Consider the following 18,076-nt stretch of genomic DNA (forward strand, 5'->3'; position numbering starts at 1 on the left):
GGGGGTCAGCAGTTATGGAGAGAAGGCAGGAGAATGGGGATCAGAGACATATCAGCCATGATTGAATGGTGGAGCAGACACAATGAACTGAATGGCCTAACGCTGCACCTATTTCCTATGATCTGATGGGTCTGGCTAGTCACCAGTAGGCCCATAAGTGATGAGTACAGCCTTCCTAAAATCTTCGTCTGCAAAGAAACTCAGAGATATCACTTTGACCAAGATTTCTGCTCATTTGTCCAAACATCACTCACGTGTCTCAGCACCCGCGATTCCCAAACAGTTAATGATCAGTAAAAGTAAAATACCGCGGAAATCAGAAACCTAAAAGCAAAAACAAATAAAAATAGTGAAACTGCTGGTGAAACTCAGCAGGTCTGGCAGCGTCTGTGGAGAGAGAGAGATGGAATTAACATTTCAAGGATTGCTTATCTTTGAAACTAAAAGGAGCTGGAAAGTCTGAAGAAAAATCCCACCCAGACGCGAAACGTCAACTCTGTTTCTCTCTCCACAGATGCTGCCAGACCTGCTGAGTATCTCCAGTAGTTTCTCTGTTTTTATTCATGAAAGATAAATGAATCCGCACTTTGAGGTCATGATGGTTGAGGGAATGTTGGGAATGGTGACATGCGTTTTTCTTCAATTTGTCCAATGGAGCAAATGGATGCCCATGATAATTCCGTGTCTGAAAGACGGCATTCCCAACATGCAGCACCCTCAACAACTTTGTACCTGAGTATGAGCCTAAATGAGGGGTCACCACCTTCTCAGTTGGCGACAGGGAGGAACCGAGCCAGTTCGGACCGGTATTTATGACGGGTTTTCACGAAAGGTCGCCAAAACTGTTCATCTTAGATGCTGCTGAATAATCACACTTTTATTTCAGATTAACATAACATTAGGAGCAGGAGTAGGCCATCCAGCCCATCGAGCTAAGATCATGGCTGAGCTTTATCATGGGCTCAGCTCCAGTTACCCGCCCGCTCACCATAACCTTTACTCTTCAAAAATCTATCTTCTTTGCCTGAAAGACATTCAACGAGGCAGCCTCAACTGGGCAGGGAATTCCACAGATTCACAACCCTCTGGGTGAAGAAGTTCCTCCTGAACTCAGTCCGAAATCTGCTCCCCCCTTATTTTGAGGCTATGCCCCAGTTCTAGTTTCACCCACCAGTGGAAACAACCTCCCTGCTTCTATGTTATCTATTCCCTTCATTATCTTATATGTTTCAATAAGAAACCCCCCCCTCAATGTTCTAAATTCCAATTAATATAATCCCAATCTACTCAGCCTCTCCTCATATGTCAACCCCTTCAACTCTGGAATCAATTGAGTGAACCTCCTCTGCACCCCCCACCCCCCCTCCCCCAGTGTCAGTACATCCTTTCTCAAGGAAGGACACCAAATCTGTACACAGTGTTTACTCGCAGCAGTAGTATTTTGCTCTCATGCTCTGGTATTTGAATGAAATTAGAGTCCCAAATTATAACGATCACCAGTAATGCAATGATAGAATTTAACCTGGGTCATTTAGCGATTAACAGAAGCTTGTTTAATTTATTTCACAGATTGGATTAGACCGGTTGATGAGACCTTTTGGTGAGTCTTTTTTTCTCCACATTTCTGTGCGTTAATGACAGTGGTATGTTACAGGTCACGCAGGGAGCCCACATTGCTGTGATAACATGTATGTGCTCTGGGGCTGTGGTCATTGAGGCCAGAGAACCTTTCTACCACACGGCTGGCCAGGAATCTCTCCCACTCTTACCATGTGCCATTGGCGGGTGTTGAAAGTTGACACTCAACCACTTTGGCCATTTTCTCAATGCACCTTTCCTGACCATCATGCCCGGGGATGGGACTCGAACCTGAACCTTGTGATTCAAGGGCAGGGCTAGACCTGCTAAGGATCAATGATCCTCTTTGTGTCACAATCTGTACTTCTGGGAAGGTGGTGCTGGTTGGTCACAAGATGGGATCAGGCGCAGTGAGAGCGGGCACAAACAGATCTGTTGCAAGGCAGGTAGTTTCAAACCCAGCCTCAGTTCTCTATGCCTGGGGTTGAGTTAGGAGATTTTTAAGCCCTCCAGCCCTCCCGTCCTGAGAGCCAATAGGATTGCTACTCCCATGACTGCCTGACCTTCTGGATAGTTCTATCTTTGGTCTACCTGTATCATAGGGTGGCACGGAGGCTTGGAGGTTAGCACTGCTGCTTTGCAGCACCAGAGAGCCGGGTTTGATTCCAGCCTCGGGTGACTGCCTGTGCGGAGTTTGCACCTTCTCCCTATGTCTGTGTGGGTTTCCAGAGGTGTGCAGGTTAGGATGGACTGGCTGTGCTAAATTTCCCCCTAGTGTCCAGGGATGTGCAGGCTAGGTGGGTTGGCCATAGGAAATGTAGGGATGGGGTGGGTCAGATTGAGATGGCCTTTGGAGAGTTGGTTTGGACTCGATGACCTGCTTCCACACTGTCGGGATTGTATGATTCCTGTCTTAAGGTCCAGACGCTTGGTCTGAACCCAGTAGAACAGACTGGAGGCTTATCATGCCTACAGTTGTCCTATTCTGTCTCCATGATGAACCAGGTAAACCCCCTGGGCCACCAGACTGGCTTATACCAGTGCTGCCTGATCCTGCATTCTCTGATGAGCCGTGTTGCAGTCCTAATCTCGATATTTAAGAACAAATAGCGGGTTGAGTTGCAAAATAATTCAACACACTGCACCCGACAATCAGGTTAAACAAACAATCAGATCACTTTTCTTTGTGGAAATTGTGCAATAATTCAAACGAAATTTGCCACTTCCTTTCGCGGCGTTCTGTCGCAACCAATTTCTGCCTCTTTTGTCTCACCTGGAGGTCACTATGAATTGTGAAGCATTCGCCAACTGAAGTGAACAATTGCCAATAAGGCAGAGTCACATCTGTGCCTTAGGCGGCTCTCAATTCAGATGAAGCATTAAGGTGACGGGAAACAGATTTAAACTGGCGTGCAGGCGTCAGGTCATAAGCGAGAAAATAAAGTGCGAGAATTGTCTCAATCCGTGAACAATTGCGACGGCAATTTAAATTTGTGAAGCACCCCTAACGTGTTAAAATATCCCAACACACTTCACAGGCTGATGACGAAGTTAGATATCAAGCCATGTTAAGACAACGATATGGGCAGATGACCAGAAGCTTGGTCAAGAAGGTGAGTTTTAAGGAGGTCTTATATTACATTTGGAGGAAGGAAGCAAATGTGCTACAGTCAAATTTTCAGACAGGTGGAAAAGCAGGTTATGAGAGGGATATAGTTTATGGAGAGATATTGATAGGTTAAGCAAGTGAGTGAAGAAGTTGAATATAATGTGGGAAAATGTGACATTGTTCATTTGGAAGGGAACACAAAAGAACAGAATCATTCCATCATGGTGTGTTGGGGCAGCCCAAAGGCTCAGTGGTTAGCACTGCTGCCTCACAGCACCAGGGACCTGGGTTTGATTCCTTGGTACATGGAAATTGCCAGTTATCCTCTTGTCTGTGTGGGTTTCCTCCCACAGTCCAAAGGTGTGCAGCGTAGGTGGATTAGGCATGGGAGTTATAGGCTGGAATCAAGAGTATGGTGCTGGAAAAGCACAGCAGGTCGGGCAGCATCCCTGATGAAGGGCTTTTGCCTGAAACATCACTTCTCCTGCTCCTCGGGTGCTGCCTGACCTTTTCCAGCACCACACTCTTGACTCTAATCTCCAGCACCTGCAGTCCTCACTTTCACATGCGGCCGGTGGGGGAGGGGGGGGGGGAGATGGTGTTGGGATGTCCTTCAGAGGGTCAGTGTGAACTTAATGGACCAAATGGTCTATTCCCACACTGTAGGGATTTGTGATTTAAATGGAGGAAAGCTGCAGAATGCTATAACACAAAGGCGACTGACTGTGTGGAGTTTGCACATTCTCCCCGTGTTTGCGTGGGTTTCCTCCGGGTGCTCTGGTTTCCTCCCACAGTCCAAAGATGTGCAGGGTCAGGTGAATTGGCCATACTAAATTGCCCGTAGTGTTAGGTTAAAGGGGTAAATGTAGGGGTATGGGTGGGTTGCGCTTCGGCGGGTCGGTGTGGACTTGTTGGGCCGAAGGGCCTGTTTCCACACTGTAAGTAATCTAATCTAATCTAAAAAGGCACATGGGGGGCTAGTATCTGAAACACAGAAAACTAGTACACAAGGTGCAGCAGGTAATCAGGAAGGCAAATGGGATGTTGGCCTTCATTTCAAAGAGGGTTTGAGTATAAGAGAAGGGAAGTCTAACCGCAAGGGGCTGGTGAGACCACATCTTGTGTACTGTGAGCAGTTTGGACACCTTGTTTAAAGAAAGATATCATTTCATTGAAGGCAATTCAGAGAAGGTTCACTTGGAGGATCCCTGGCATGGAGGGATTGTCTTATGAGCAAAGCTTAAGCAGACTGGGACTCTACTCACTGGAGTTTAGAAGCATGAGAGGTGATCTCATTGAAACATGCAGGGTTCTTAAAGGGTCAATGCTGAGAGGATGTTTCCCGTCATGGAAGAGTCTAGGACCAAAGGGCACAGTCTCAGAGTAAAGGGGCACCCAGTTAAGACTGAGGTGAGGAGGAATTTCTTCTCTCAGAGAGCTGTCAGTCTTTGGAACTGTGGGGGCAGAGTCATTGTGGACATTTAAGGCTGAGAGAGAGTAACCAGGTGGATTTGCCATGGGAAATACGGGATTTGGGTGGGATGCTTTTCGAGGAGACTGGTATAATCTTGATGGGCTGAATGGCCTGCTTCCACACTGTAGAGATTCCATGGGGCATCTTGTTGCTAGGCAACAGTAGTCTCCTTTCTCTTCAGCCCATGTTTCTAAAATACTGAATGGATCACCTCAAGGCAAACCTGAAAGCTATAAACTCCAACTGAAAATGCACAATTAATAAACTTCAGACACCCCAGCGGCATTCTTGATCAAATCTAAAATAAAACCAAAACTACATACTTCCCTTTTTAGCACATAATATAAAATTGCCATTCAAACTTAAAGCATGGTTCTTTCCATTATAGAAACCAAATACTCATTACAACTTTCATCATTTATGTTCATCTAATAGAGTCATCCAGCACGGAAACAGACCCTTCGGTCCAACCAGTCCATGCCGGCCAACATCCCAGACTAAACTAATCGCACCTGCCTGCTCCTGGTCCATATCCCTCCACACATTTCTTGTTCATTTACTTATCCAAATGTTATTTAAACATTGTAACTGTACCTGCATCCATTGCTTCGTCTGGAAGTTCAGTCCACACATGAACCACTCTAAAAAGGTTGACCCTCATATCTTTTTAAAATCTTTCTCCTCTCACCTTATAAATCTACCACCTCGTCTTGTAATCCACTCCCACAGGGAACAGACAGCTGCCGTTCACCTTATCTATATCCCTCATGATTTTATAACCCTCTACAAGGTCACCCTTCAACTCCCTATGCTCCAGTGAAAGAAAATCCCAATTCTCCTTATAGCTTAAATCCTCCTTTCCCAGCAACCTCCTGGTAAATCTCTCCAGCTTAATAATATCCTTCGTATAACAGGGAGACCAGAACTGGACACAGTACTGCAGAAGAGGCCTCGCCAATGTCCTGTACAACCTCAATATGATGTCCCAACTCCTGTACTCAAAGGCCTGAGCAATGAAGTCTTCCCTGATTTATTATTTTCCAGTATTTACAAATAGTTGCAAACCTTGTCATGCATCAGTATTCATCATAAGCTCATCCAGCATCGATACGAAAGGCCAGATGCTATGTATCTTTCGCCTGAGAATGCAAAATTACTAAACATAGATTCCCACAGCTTAGAATGAGGTCTTTGAGCCCATTGTGTTGCTACTGACTCTTAGGAAGAGATTCGCTATCAATCTCCCTCTCTTTCCCGGTATTCATTAAATTCTGTTTGCAAGTCGAATCCACTTCTCGGAATAAGTCAGGCCACATATTTATGATCACGATAACTCAATACATTACAAGGAAGTGACCTTCACCTGCTCTCTGCTTTCATTTACCAGGAGGCTCCGCTCCTGACTCACAAGGAAAGCTTGGGGCTACAATTCCACCAGGTCAGGCAGCACCCGAGGAACAGGAGAATCCACGTTTCGGGCATAAGATCTTCATCAGGAACATCGATTCTCCTGCTCCTTGGATGCTGTCTGACCTGCTGTGCTTTACCAGTCTGATCTTCAGCATCTGCAGCCCACACTTCCTTCTGCTTCACTTCCACCTTCAATGCCCATCTGCATCATTTATTATCCTGCTGCGAGGCTTTTCATATGGGAGAGAGGGAGGACTGCAGATGCTGGAGATCAGGGTCAAAAAGGGTGGTGCTGGAAAAGCACAGCCAGTCAGGCAGCATCCAAGGAGCAGGAGAGTTGACATTTAGGGCATATGTGGGGGGTGCGCGGGCAAAGGGGGCTGAGAGATAAATGGGAGGGGGATGGGGCTTGGGGGAAAGGTAGCTGGGAATGCGATAGGTAGATGAAGGTGGGGGTGGTGGTGATAGATCGGTGAGGAGGGTGGAGTGGATAGCTGGGAAGGGACATGGACAGGTAAGACAGTTCAAGAGGGTGGTGCCGAGTTGGAGGGTTGGGTCTGGGAAAAGGTGGGGGGAGGGGAGAGGAGGAAACTGATGAAATCGATGTTGATCCCGTCTGGTTGGAGGGTCCCAAGATAGAAGATGAGGCGTTCTTCGTATGGGGTTCTCAAAGAGGACTAGACAGCCCAATGATCTCTAAAGCTCTGACAGCCCCTTCCCACCATTTGTGTCTGTGAAATAGCTATTAATATAAGGCTAGAATTAAAGTTCCCTCCTTAGCAGAAGGTTTGAGGGCGCAGATTTAAGGTAAGGGCCAGGAGCTTGAAGGGGGATTTAAAAGGAAATTCTTCCATCCAGAAAGTGGTATATATATCGCATGTATGTATCCTACTACCACTTCCAGGTCTGGCGGATGATGCAGCCTCTTCACCGTCTGGGTGGGAGTAAGGATCAAAAGCATGCCCCAGTGCAAGAAGCTCTATTCAGTCCTAGTGGGGAGTGGGGTGTGGCACCTTTCACTTGAGCGAGGTTACCAGAGTCAAAATGGTGGCACGGTGGCTCAGTGGTTAACACTGCTGCCTCACAGCACCAGGGATCCAGGTTCGATTCCAGCCTTGGGCGACTGTCTGTGTGGAGTTGGCACATTCTCCCCGTGTCTGTGCGGGTTCCCTCCGGGTGCTCCGGTTTCCTCCCACAATCCAAAGATGTGCCGGTCAGGTGGATTGGCCATGGGAAATTGCCCATAATGTTAGGTGCATTAGTCAGAGGGAAATGGGTCTGGAAGGATTATTCTTCTGAGGGGTGGTGTGGACTTGTTGGAGCGAAGGCCCTGTTTCTGCACTGTAGGAAATCTAATAATGAAAGATCGTATGCAAGGGAACAAACCTTCCCTTTCCCAGAGCATGTTGGATTGCGTCACGGCCATGTGTAGTAAATGCGAGGAGTCCTTGCCCCCAGCTGAGGTGGTGTTTCAGCTGAAACATTCAGAGCTGAGGTTGTTGCATTTTTTTTTTGTTTCACAAAGGGATCAGGCTCGAAGGGCTGAATGGTCTACTCCTGTCCTTATCTTCTATGTTTCCAAGAGTTGCAAGGAGAAGGCAGGGGACTGTCACTCGGGGAATTGCTCGTTCAGAGAGCTGGTGCAGACATGATGGGCTGAATGCCCTCATTCTGTGCAGGTAACAATGCTGGAGCATTTCAGCAATGAACTGAACTAGGGCTGCTTTCTTGGGAGCAGAGAAGATCGAGATCCACAGAATCATGAGGGGTCGCTAGAATTAAAGTTCCCTCCTCAGCAGAAGGTTTGAGGGCGCAGATTTAAGGTATGGGCCAGGAGCTTGAAGGGGGATTTAAAGGGAAATTCTTCCATCCAGAAGGTGGTGTGTATCTCAAACTGAAGAAGGGCTCATGCCCGAAACGTCGATTCTCCTGCTCCTTGGATGCTGCCTGACCTGCTGCGCTTTTCCAGCAACACATTTTCAGCTCTGTATCTCAAACTCCCTCCCTAAAAGGGGGGAGCCATTACAACATTTGTGAAGCATTTAAATGACCACTCGAAACGCCAGCCAATTGAGAATTAGGATTCTTCAGAGGGCAAACGTCAACTCTATTCTCTCACCACAGATGCTACCAGAACTGCTGAGTTTCTCCAGCAATTTTCTGGTTTGAATTTCCAGCGGTTTTCTATTTGGTTGTCTCTTGTTGTGCTGTTGATTGAGGGACAAATGCTACCCAGCATCCCAGAGAGATTCCCATTGCTCTTTTTCAGAAATACCACCAGGAGATCTTTTCTTTTCACATTGACGTGACAGGTCCCCGATTTAATATACCATTCAAAAAGCAGTATCATACTTTGTAAATACGGCTGGTTTAAGCTGTGTCCAACCAGATCCAAGTTAGAATTTAGAATTAGGTTTATTGTCATATGTACTCAAGTTACAAAAGAACAGGAGTGCAGTGAAAAGTGCACAATGTTACCAACACATGACGCCATCTTGGGTACAAAGTACCTCAGTACGAAATATAGAGAAAAGACAGAACGAGAAACGGTTACGCTACATTGCAGATATACAGAGTGTAAGTATATGTTTGCAAAATGAGAAATAAAGTTAAAACGATAGACGTTAGGGACTTCCTCATAGCCTAACTGGATGCCACCGGTTCTAATCAGTAGCCATCTTCATTCCTGGCCATGGCACCTGCTCCACTCCAGGCTGCTGGTCACCATTCCCACTCTGGAAAAAGACAGAAGAGGAAAAATAAAATGAGAGAGAGAAAGAAAAGAAAAAAGAAAAGGGACGGAGGGGGTGGATGAGCTCCGGCTGAAGCATCCTACTCCGCTGCCATCTTGGATTCGAGACTTAAACGAGAACCGATGTGCATCAAACACAACGAGAATTGTGAATAAAGTTTCTATCATTGAGCGTCCAATGAGGTTCTAAAGGTAAAGTGCCCTCTACTGCCATCTCAGAACCAGGTTCGAGTTACATGAACTGCACAGTGAACTCACGATCTCTGCCACTCAGAGGCAAGGCTGCGACTCCAGCAGCTGATACTGTGAAGAGTGGTCACTTGGGATAAGATACTGGGCTGGGGAAGGGTTAACACATGAGAAACCATGTGTCAGTTCAGAATATCACAGCACTGGGCAAAGCTGTGGCAGCTGATGTGTTTTAAACTCGAAGGTTCTGCCATAGTGTTGTGGAACATTTTACTGAGCAGAAACGGACTTTATCAAACGTGAATATTGGTGAAGGTTGGTGTTTGTATTGACATTTCCACCTCTGCTGTGGGTAGGTGACCTTTTGTGCTATTCTTTTTGTAATGTGCTTGCACAATCTCCGTGACCACGCGTTCTATTTTTACTGCTAACTACAAGCCTGCAGCCTTGTGCACGTTCGAGTGGTCATCTTTCTCGCTCAGGAGATGTTGGTGTGGACAGGCCTCTCTTGCACCAACTCAGGCAGGAGAGGCAGAATGGAAGGGGTCCCTGGCTAATTCATCCCCTCCCTCACCTGGGTTTGTAGAGGACGCTAATCGAATTGCCGGTGGGATCTTGCTGTGCGTAGACTTGGGCTGCAAATTTCTCACCTCCGATACGATGCAGAGCCTGCCTTGTTGGCTGTGGGGGGCTTCATGGTACCAAAGGTGCTAAATAAAGGCGATTTCTCTCTCCTGCTCTGTCCATTATTACTCCCAGTGCTTCTGCTACCACAGACTGGAGGCTGTGGTCACTGATTAGTCACAGGATTGGGGGGGGGGGGGGGGCAGGGCAAACCTGATGACAGAGCACTCAACTCACACGGTTCATTGAAAGCAGCTCCTCCACTGAGATAAATACCCTTGTGGGGATCAAAACTATTAACTTGAGATTCATGAATTGAATTTTTTGTTTGCATTGAATTGAATTTATTGTCACGTGTACCGAGGCACAGTGAAAAGCTTTGTCTTGCGAGCAATACACGCAGATCTAAGAATTAAGTAGCAGAGGTAAGTAAATAATAGGTAAACAGCGGCAAAAACAAAATCACAGGTACAAGCGAATGCCAAGAGTTTGTGAGCCCATTCAGTACCCTTGATGGAGCTCGGATGGACTATTATCTTCTGTTGTGAGCATTGCATTATACAAAAGATGTGAATGCATAAGAGAGAGAGCAGGAGCCATTTGCAAGATCGATTCCAGGATGGAGAAATGTCATCTCTGAAGATTGACTAAAGATGGTTGGATTGTTCTTCTCACAGAGAAGAATGATTAAAGAAGATCTTCTCAGAGAGAAGAAGGCGGAGAGGGAGATCTGATTGAGGTCTTCAAAGCCACAAGTAGCTGCCACCTTCTCAAGGGGCAAGTAGGGATGGACAATAAATGCTGGCCCAGCCAGCGATGCCCACACCCCACGAGTGAATTGATAACAAAGAGTTGGGGCATGGAATGCACTGTCTGGAAATGTGGTGGAGGCAGGTTCAATCGAAGAGAGCTTTGGATGATTATTTGGATAGAAATGCTGTCTAGGGATATGGGGAAAAAGCAGGAGATTGGCACTCGAGGATAGAACCGGTTCAGATATGATGGGGCGAATGGCCTCCAACTGCACCATAATAATTCTGTGGTACGTTTAAAAGTAGAAGTATTTAACTGTAGCCTGAATCTCTTAAATAAAATGATCCACTCTTTCCTTGTTTGTCATGTTGACAAGATCTTGAAAAAAGAAAGCAAATATTTTAGCATCCAAATATGGCACTGGGTTACCTTGAAATCAGTTGCATCTGTTGCTGTGCAGATAGCTATTATGAGAATTTACAGGTTTATGTACAGCTGGTCAACCATTCCGGCCACAATAAAACCTCTCATCCTAACCCTGAGGCCAATGGCCACCAACCCTGTCAATCTGATGCCCCAGAGCTTCCTTGACGTTGGCTGGCAAACCATGAGGACACCAAACTGGGGTCCTAAGTGGTTTGTTCACTGTCCCGCCCCCACCCTTCGGAGGTGACACAGGTGTCTGAGTGTATAACTGAGAGAAAGGGAAAAAATCCATCTCAAAAGTGAGACTTCTTAATCTTACAGTGTCTCTCCTTGTTCTCATCTCTCCCAGAAGAGCAAACATCCTCTCAAAGTCCCCTCGGGATCTCAGATCTTTCAACAAGATCACCTCTCATTCTTCTAAACACCAAAGAGTATAGGCCCAGCCAAACTTTCTAAGTCCTTGTTTCTAGATCTCAACTAAACTGTCATAGTCATATTCAGTTTGAGGGAGATTGTGCAGTAGTGGTAACATCACTTAGTTAATAATTCAGATCCCAGCCTACACTCCAGGAATATGGGTTCAAGTCCTGCTATGGCAGGAAGTGGAAGTCAAATTCAATTGATAACTTATACAGTTAATGGTAGGGCCCTAGGGCAGTGTTGCCAGACAAAGAGATCTAGGGTTGCAGGCTCCTTAGAGAGTGAATAAGGCGTTTGGCACTTTTGCCTTTATTGGTCAAGTTGGGACGTCAAGTTACAGCTGTACAGGACATTGGTGAGGCCACTTTTGGAATACTGCGTTCAATTCTGGTCATCTCAGGAAGAATGTTGTTAAACTTGAGAGGGTGCAGAAAAGATTTACAAGGATGTTGCTGGGACTCAAGAGTTTGAGTTATAGAGAGAGGCTGAATAGGCTGGGTCCTTTTTCCAGGCAGCATAGGCTGAGGGATGACGTTACAGAGATTTAAAAAATCATGGCGGGCATGGATAGTGTAAGTACAAAGTCTTTTTCCAAGGGTGAGAGGTGAGAGGGGAAAGATTTAAAAAGGACCTGAGGGGTAACGTTTTCACGCAGAGGGTAGTGCGTGTATAGAATGAGCTGCCAGAGGAAGTGGTGGAGGCTGGTACAAATGCAACATTTAATAGGCATCTGGAAATGTTTAAAGGAATATGGGCCAAATGCTGGCAAATGGGACTGGGTCAGACTGAGACACAGTCAAGTTGGACCGAAGGGTCTGTTTCTGTGCTGTATGACTCCACAACTCTGGAATGTGAAGTGAATAATGTTACATAAAACCGTCTGACATACAAAATCCCTCTGGATCAGAAATGTTGAAAGACGGTATCTGGTCTGGGCCACGCGTGACCCCAAGTGGACAGCCAGTGTGATAGACTCCTAAATATCTATATGCCCTCTCCATATACTGCTGTGCTGTGTGATGATACCTTTGTGCAATAATTCAACGCAAGCAATGTGAATTACTCTTCGATTTGTTTAAAGGGAAGTATTCATGTCAAAATTGACAGAGAATAAAACTGAGAAATGTGTTGCTGGAAAAGCGCGGCAGGTCAGGCAGCATCCAAGGAGCAGGAGACTCGACGTTTCGGGCATGAGCCCTTCTTCAGGAAATGAAGGATTTTCTGAAGAAGGGCTTATGCCCGAAACGTCGATTCTCCTGCTCCCTGGATGCTGCCTGACCTGCTGCGCTTTTCCAGCAACACATTTTTCAGCTCTGATCTCCAGCATCTGCAGACCTCACTTTTTCCGAAAGAATAAACCTTCCAGTTTATGAGTGTATTTGGCGCTATCAATCTTTGTTATCCGTCTCGACACGAACCAACACTTCAATACGGAGGTATCAGATAAGATTAAGTATTTTTATCAGCTTACCCTATATGACAGATACAGTCTTTCATCTCTTGTCCTCTCTATTCTAGGTTCATATGTAGCACAGAAGAGCGCCAGACACAACCAGTGTCTCGACTTTGCTACCTACTCACTTCAAAACAGCGTGGCTACATCTTTTTTAAATTAACCCCATACACTGCAAACCAGAGGTAGGTCCAACTTAAGCACAGGTTCAGTGATAGAGGATGTCGTGCCACTAATCAAACAATGAAAAGTAAAAGGATGATAAATTGTGTTCAAATATATATTGCTCCCGGTTTCGGGAAGGCTGTCAGAGTGAAACCAAGTTTTGCAGGCATGAAAAGCAGTTTTTACACTCGATGCAACACCTGACTTTGCAGATGCACTTTGCTCAGTTAGAAACGGCCCCGAAACAGGTCATTCGGCCCAACCACTGCATGCTCCTCTCAATCTCTCCCTTCCTTTTATCCTTATCTAAAAGTATCACTGTCATTATCCTTTCCCTTCAGCTGTTTGGCCTCCAGTGGACTGCATCTTTACTGTATGCTTTAATGGGTCCCACATTCTAACCTGGTCTGATCTGCTGAGCTGCAAATTCACTTCTGAATTCGCCATTGGATTTCCCAGTGATTATCCCAGTATTGATGACCTTACCCACATGAGGAAGCGTTCTGTCTGTATGTGCTTGATCAAAAATCATTTTAAAATATCTCTACTTGGTGAGTCCCACCCTCCCACCCTATCTTCTTTTATCAAGAGAGGCAAGAAACAGGCTGTCAATATTTTCCTGATATGGATCCCCAACCATTCTGACCCATTTCTAATAAATCTGTGCATTTCTCTGGTAGTCTCCATATCCTTTCCCTTTAATAACTCACCACCTTCATCCACCTATTGTTTCCCCAGCTGCCTTCCCCCAAACCCAACCCCCTTTCATTTACTTCTCAGCTCCGTGGCACACAAGCCTCATTCTTGATGAAGGACTTATGCCAGAAACATTGATTTCCCTGCTCCTCGGATGCTGCCTGACCTGTTGTGCTTTTCCAGCACCACACTCTCGACTCTGATCTCCAGCATCTGCAGTCCTGACTTTCTCCTACTTTTCCAAACCAGATACAAAACAAGCTCAGCATACTTTCCATGTTCCTCATTGCGAGTCATAAGGTTATAAAGACGTACAACACTGAAACAGTCCAACTCGTCCATGCTGATCAGATATCCTAATTCATCTAGTCCCATTTGCCAGCATTTGGCCCATATCCTTCTAAACCCTTCCTATTCATGTACCATTTTAAATGTTGTAATTGTATCAGCCTCCTCCGCTTCCTCTGGCAGCTCATTCCATTCACACCCCATTCTCTGCATGAAAACTTTGCCCCTTTGATCCCTTTCAAATCTTTCCTCTCTCACCCGAAAGCCATGTCCTCGGCACTTGAGGAGACAAGTCCTGGTGTTTCAGTCTCCCCTCATACTGTGTTTGAGTTGAAGGCTTGTGTCAATTAAAAAACAGACAGATTCAATGGGTGACAGCAGCAACACAAACTTGTGGGAACTTGTGCACAAAACACAGAAAGCTAGTGCCGGGGGTGCAGGTAATCAGAATGGCAAATGGAATGTTGCCTCTTATTTCAAGGGAGTTGGAGTATAAGAGTAGGGAAATCTTACTCAAACCATACTGGTGGAAACACATCTGGAGGACTGTGAGCAGTTTTGGTCCCTTTATTTAAAGAAGGATATCATTTAATTGAAGGCAGTTCAGAGAAGATTCACTAGGATGATCAGATTCCCTACAGTATAGAAACAGGCCCTTCAGCCCAACTAATCCACACCCACCCTCCAAAGAGTAACCCACCCAGACCCATTCCCCTAGCCTATATTTACCCCAACTAACACACCTATTCGTGGCCAATTCACCTAACCTGCACATCTTTGGACTGTGGGAGGAAACCCACAAGGACATAGGGAGAGTGTGCAAACTCCACACAGACAGTCACCCGAGGCAGGAATCGAACCAGGGCCCCTGGTGCTGTGAGGCAGCAGTGCTAACCACTGAGCCACCCTGCCACCCCTTTTGGCCATAATGATTATATGATTAGATTCCCTACAGTATGGAAAAAAAGCCCAATTAGTCCACCGGTCTCTAGTATAGAGGGATTGTCAAATGAGCAAAGGCTAAACAGGTTGAGACTCCACTCACCGGAGTTTAGAAGAAAGAGAAGTGATCACATTGAATTATATAGGATTCTGAAAGGGCCTATCAGGGTGAGAGGATTTTTTTTCCCCTCATGGGAGAATCTAGGACCAGGAGGCACAGTCTCAGAATAAAGGGACGCCCATTTCAGACTGAGATGAGGAGGTATTTCTTCTCTCAGAGGGTTGTGAGTCTTTGGGACACCTTCCCACAGAGAGCTGTGGGGGCAAAGCCCTCGTGGATATTTAAGGCTGAGATCGATTCTTGATCAGTCGGGGAATCAAGATTTTGGGGAAGGGGCAGGAAAGTGGACATGAGGACAGTTGGATCAGCCTATTGAATGATGGCGCAGGCTCGAGGGGCCGAATGACCTACTTCTGTTCTTATTTCTTATGGTCAACCCTGCTGAATCCTTTAATCATCTTCAAAACCTTATTTAGAGCAGCCTTTAATATTCTGTATTCAGGGGTGTAGGCAGTTCAGATATACGTGGGTGTATTTTAACTTTACAGCAGCCACACATTATTTTCAGAACGTCTTTGTATAATCCCACTGTCCCATTCGCTCGCCACACTTTTCGTAAGCAAATAATAGTTTTGGAAAATAATTTATTGACGGTGCAGTAAGATAACCTCCAGTCTAACCATGGAATAGAAGTAGTGTCGAGGTCACATTGCTGTTGAGAATTGCTATTTTGGTTTTACTTCTGTCATTGGTTCCCTGCTGCTTCTCGGTTTTAGTGAGGTTTGATTTCACTTACGTTTTGTGACGTTTGAATATTGTTTCAATTCTGTAACTTTCTGGGAGTTCGTGCAGAAATGACTAATAAGACAAGCTGCCTATGGTGATACAACATCTGAGGTTAGTTCCGTGACTACACACAGACTCTCTGTTTCCCTCTCCCCAGATGCTGCCTGACCTGCTGACGACTAGCTCCATTTCAGATTTGCAGCATCCACAGAACTTTATTTCTGTGCTGATGCACTAATACTCCTCCTCGATAAGCAAAAAAAACTGAAAGAACGCAAAAGCCTATTGCCATATAACAGTGTAGGAGCAAATTACAGCAACTGTTGGAATCTGTACTGAAAACAATAAATGTTGGAGATCACAGTGGATTCTGGATCAGTGTTGCTGGAAGAGCACAGCAGTTCAGGCAGCATCCGAGGAGCAGCAAAATCGACGTTTCGGGCAAAAGCCCTTCATCAGGAATAAAGGCAGTGAGCCTGAAGCATGGAGAGATAAGCTAGAGGAGGGTGGGGGTGGGGAGAAAGTAGCATAGAATACAATGGGTGAGTGGGGGAGGGGATGAAGGTGATAGGTCAGGGAGGAGAGGGTGGAGTGGATAGGTGGAAAAGGAGATAGGCAGGTAGGACAAGTCCGGACAAGTCATGGGGACAGTGCTGAGCTGGAAGTTTGGAATTAGGGTGAGGTGGGGGAAGGGGAAATGAGGAAACTGTTGAAGTCCACATTGATGCCCTGGGGTTGAAGTGTTCCGAGGCGTTCTTCCTCCAGGCGTCTGGTGGTGAGGGAGCGGCGGTGAAGGAGGCCCAGGACCGCCATGTCCTTGGCAGAGTGGGAGGAGGAGTTGAAATGTTGGGCTACAGGGCGGTGTGGTTGATTGGTGCGGGCGTCCCGGAGATGTTCCCTAAAGCGCTCTGCTAGGAGGTGTCCAGTCTGGTCAGGCAGCATCCATGGAGAGAGAGCAAGCTAACGGTTCGAGTCCAGGTGACTCATCATTAGCTTGATAGACTCAAAACCTGAGCTTGCTGTCTCTCCATAGATGCTGCCTGACCCGTTCTGATCTCGTAGAGTCATTGAGTCGTAGAATCTAGAGATGCACAGCACATAAACAGACCCTTCGGTCCAACTCATCCATGCTGACCAGATAACCTAAATAAATCTAGTCCCATTTGCCAGAGTTTGGCCCATATCCCTCTAAACTCTTCCTATGCATATACCCATCCAGATGCTTTTTACATGCTGTAATTGTACCAGCCTCCACCTCCTCCTCTGTCAACTCATTCCATACACTCACCACCCTCTGTGTGAAAACATTGCCCCTTTAATGTATTTTATATCATTCCCCTCTCACCTTAAGCCTATGTCCTCTATTTTGGACTCCCCTACCAGGGGAAAAGACCCAGTCTATCCACCCTACCCATGCCCCTCGGGATTTCAAGGTCTCCAGCAATGTTTGTTTTCTGTCATAGTTTATTTTTAAGTAAAATACATCTTCTAATTAACCACTGCAAAAACGCAACTGCACAGGTGGGACTTGGATCCGTGTATCCTGGCTCAGAGGTAGAGACCCTACCATTGCTCCACAAGCTAACCACACAAGGCTGCTTGGTTACCCCTCAAACCTAAAAGTGTCTCAATTGGCTTGCTGCATCGCAATTGGGAAGGAACAAAGCACAGAGTCAAAGCTTCACATAGCAGTGTGTTATCATGTAATCCATGAGGGCAGAGGCTTTCTGTGCAGTTCTGTTTGCAACAGCGATGTTACACATTTAGAAGCTCTCTGAGACACCATGGCAGGATCGCATCTGTTTGATACACAATGCGGGGGCTTGATTCTCTGTACTCAACGCATCCTTTCATAAAAATCAGCCTGCGATCTCTTTCTTGTGTAGCTCGCTCGAGGTTGCAAAAACTGTTTCTTGTGCAACAGAAAAAGGCGAAACTGTTTACCAACAGGGCCAATGTGGGACGGTGCGGGCCGATAATCATTGACACCACTTCGACCCCTATCAGCTCTCTGTCAGCAAAAACTAACCTGGAATGGAGGCTCTCAACTTTATTCAGACACTTTAAACTGAGATGCAAACTAGGCAAGGGAGATCCAAAAACAACTTTACTTCACACAGCAATATTTAGAGGATGGAATGCATTGATTAGAAATGTGATGGAGGCAAATTCAATTGAGTCATTTAAGATGGTTTGGGATAGTAATTTGGGTAGTACCGGTGGGCAGGGATGTGGGCATAAGGCAGGAGATTGGCACTCAGGAATAGAACTAGTACAGGCATGATGGGTCAAATGGCCTCCTTCTATACTGTAAGAATTCTGTCATTCTGTGACGAAGATGGTGCAGAATGCCGAACTCAAACATTTAGGATCGCTTTCGATTGTGGTTGTAAGCCACGTTTGGTATTTAACAGGGCAGGAATAAATAGGAACTAATAATTATTTCTGTT

At 46.0% G+C, this 18,076-nt stretch overlaps 1 protein-coding gene across 6 annotated transcripts in view; it reads left to right on the top strand.

Annotated features, from left to right (window-relative positions):
* Positions 1-18,076, top strand: part of LOC122542254 (interleukin-2 receptor subunit beta-like) — a 114,927-nt gene that overhangs the window by 23,579 nt on the left and 73,272 nt on the right. For 2 of the 6 annotated variants that reach the window (XM_043679797.2, XM_087978309.1), the window contains exons 2-3: positions 1,570-1,600; positions 12,754-12,873. Coding sequence is in view for 1 of the 6 variants with exons in the window: in XM_087978308.1 (XP_087834434.1) it covers positions 1,588-1,600 (13 nt within the window). In the remaining 5 variants the exon portion in view is untranslated. Of the gene's footprint in view, positions 1-1,569; positions 1,601-3,116; positions 3,192-9,242; positions 9,365-12,753; positions 12,874-18,076 lie in introns of those variants that run through there. The other 4 variants (XM_043679798.2, XM_043679800.2, XM_087978308.1 and 1 more) reach the window with 4 other exon arrangements.

Source organism: Chiloscyllium plagiosum, unplaced genomic scaffold, assembly GCF_037043375.1.
Source record: "Chiloscyllium plagiosum isolate Xiang-an unplaced genomic scaffold, Cpla_swu_hap1 HiC_scaffold_33, whole genome shotgun sequence".
Classification (NCBI taxonomy): domain Eukaryota; kingdom Metazoa; phylum Chordata; class Chondrichthyes; order Orectolobiformes; family Hemiscylliidae; genus Chiloscyllium; species Chiloscyllium plagiosum.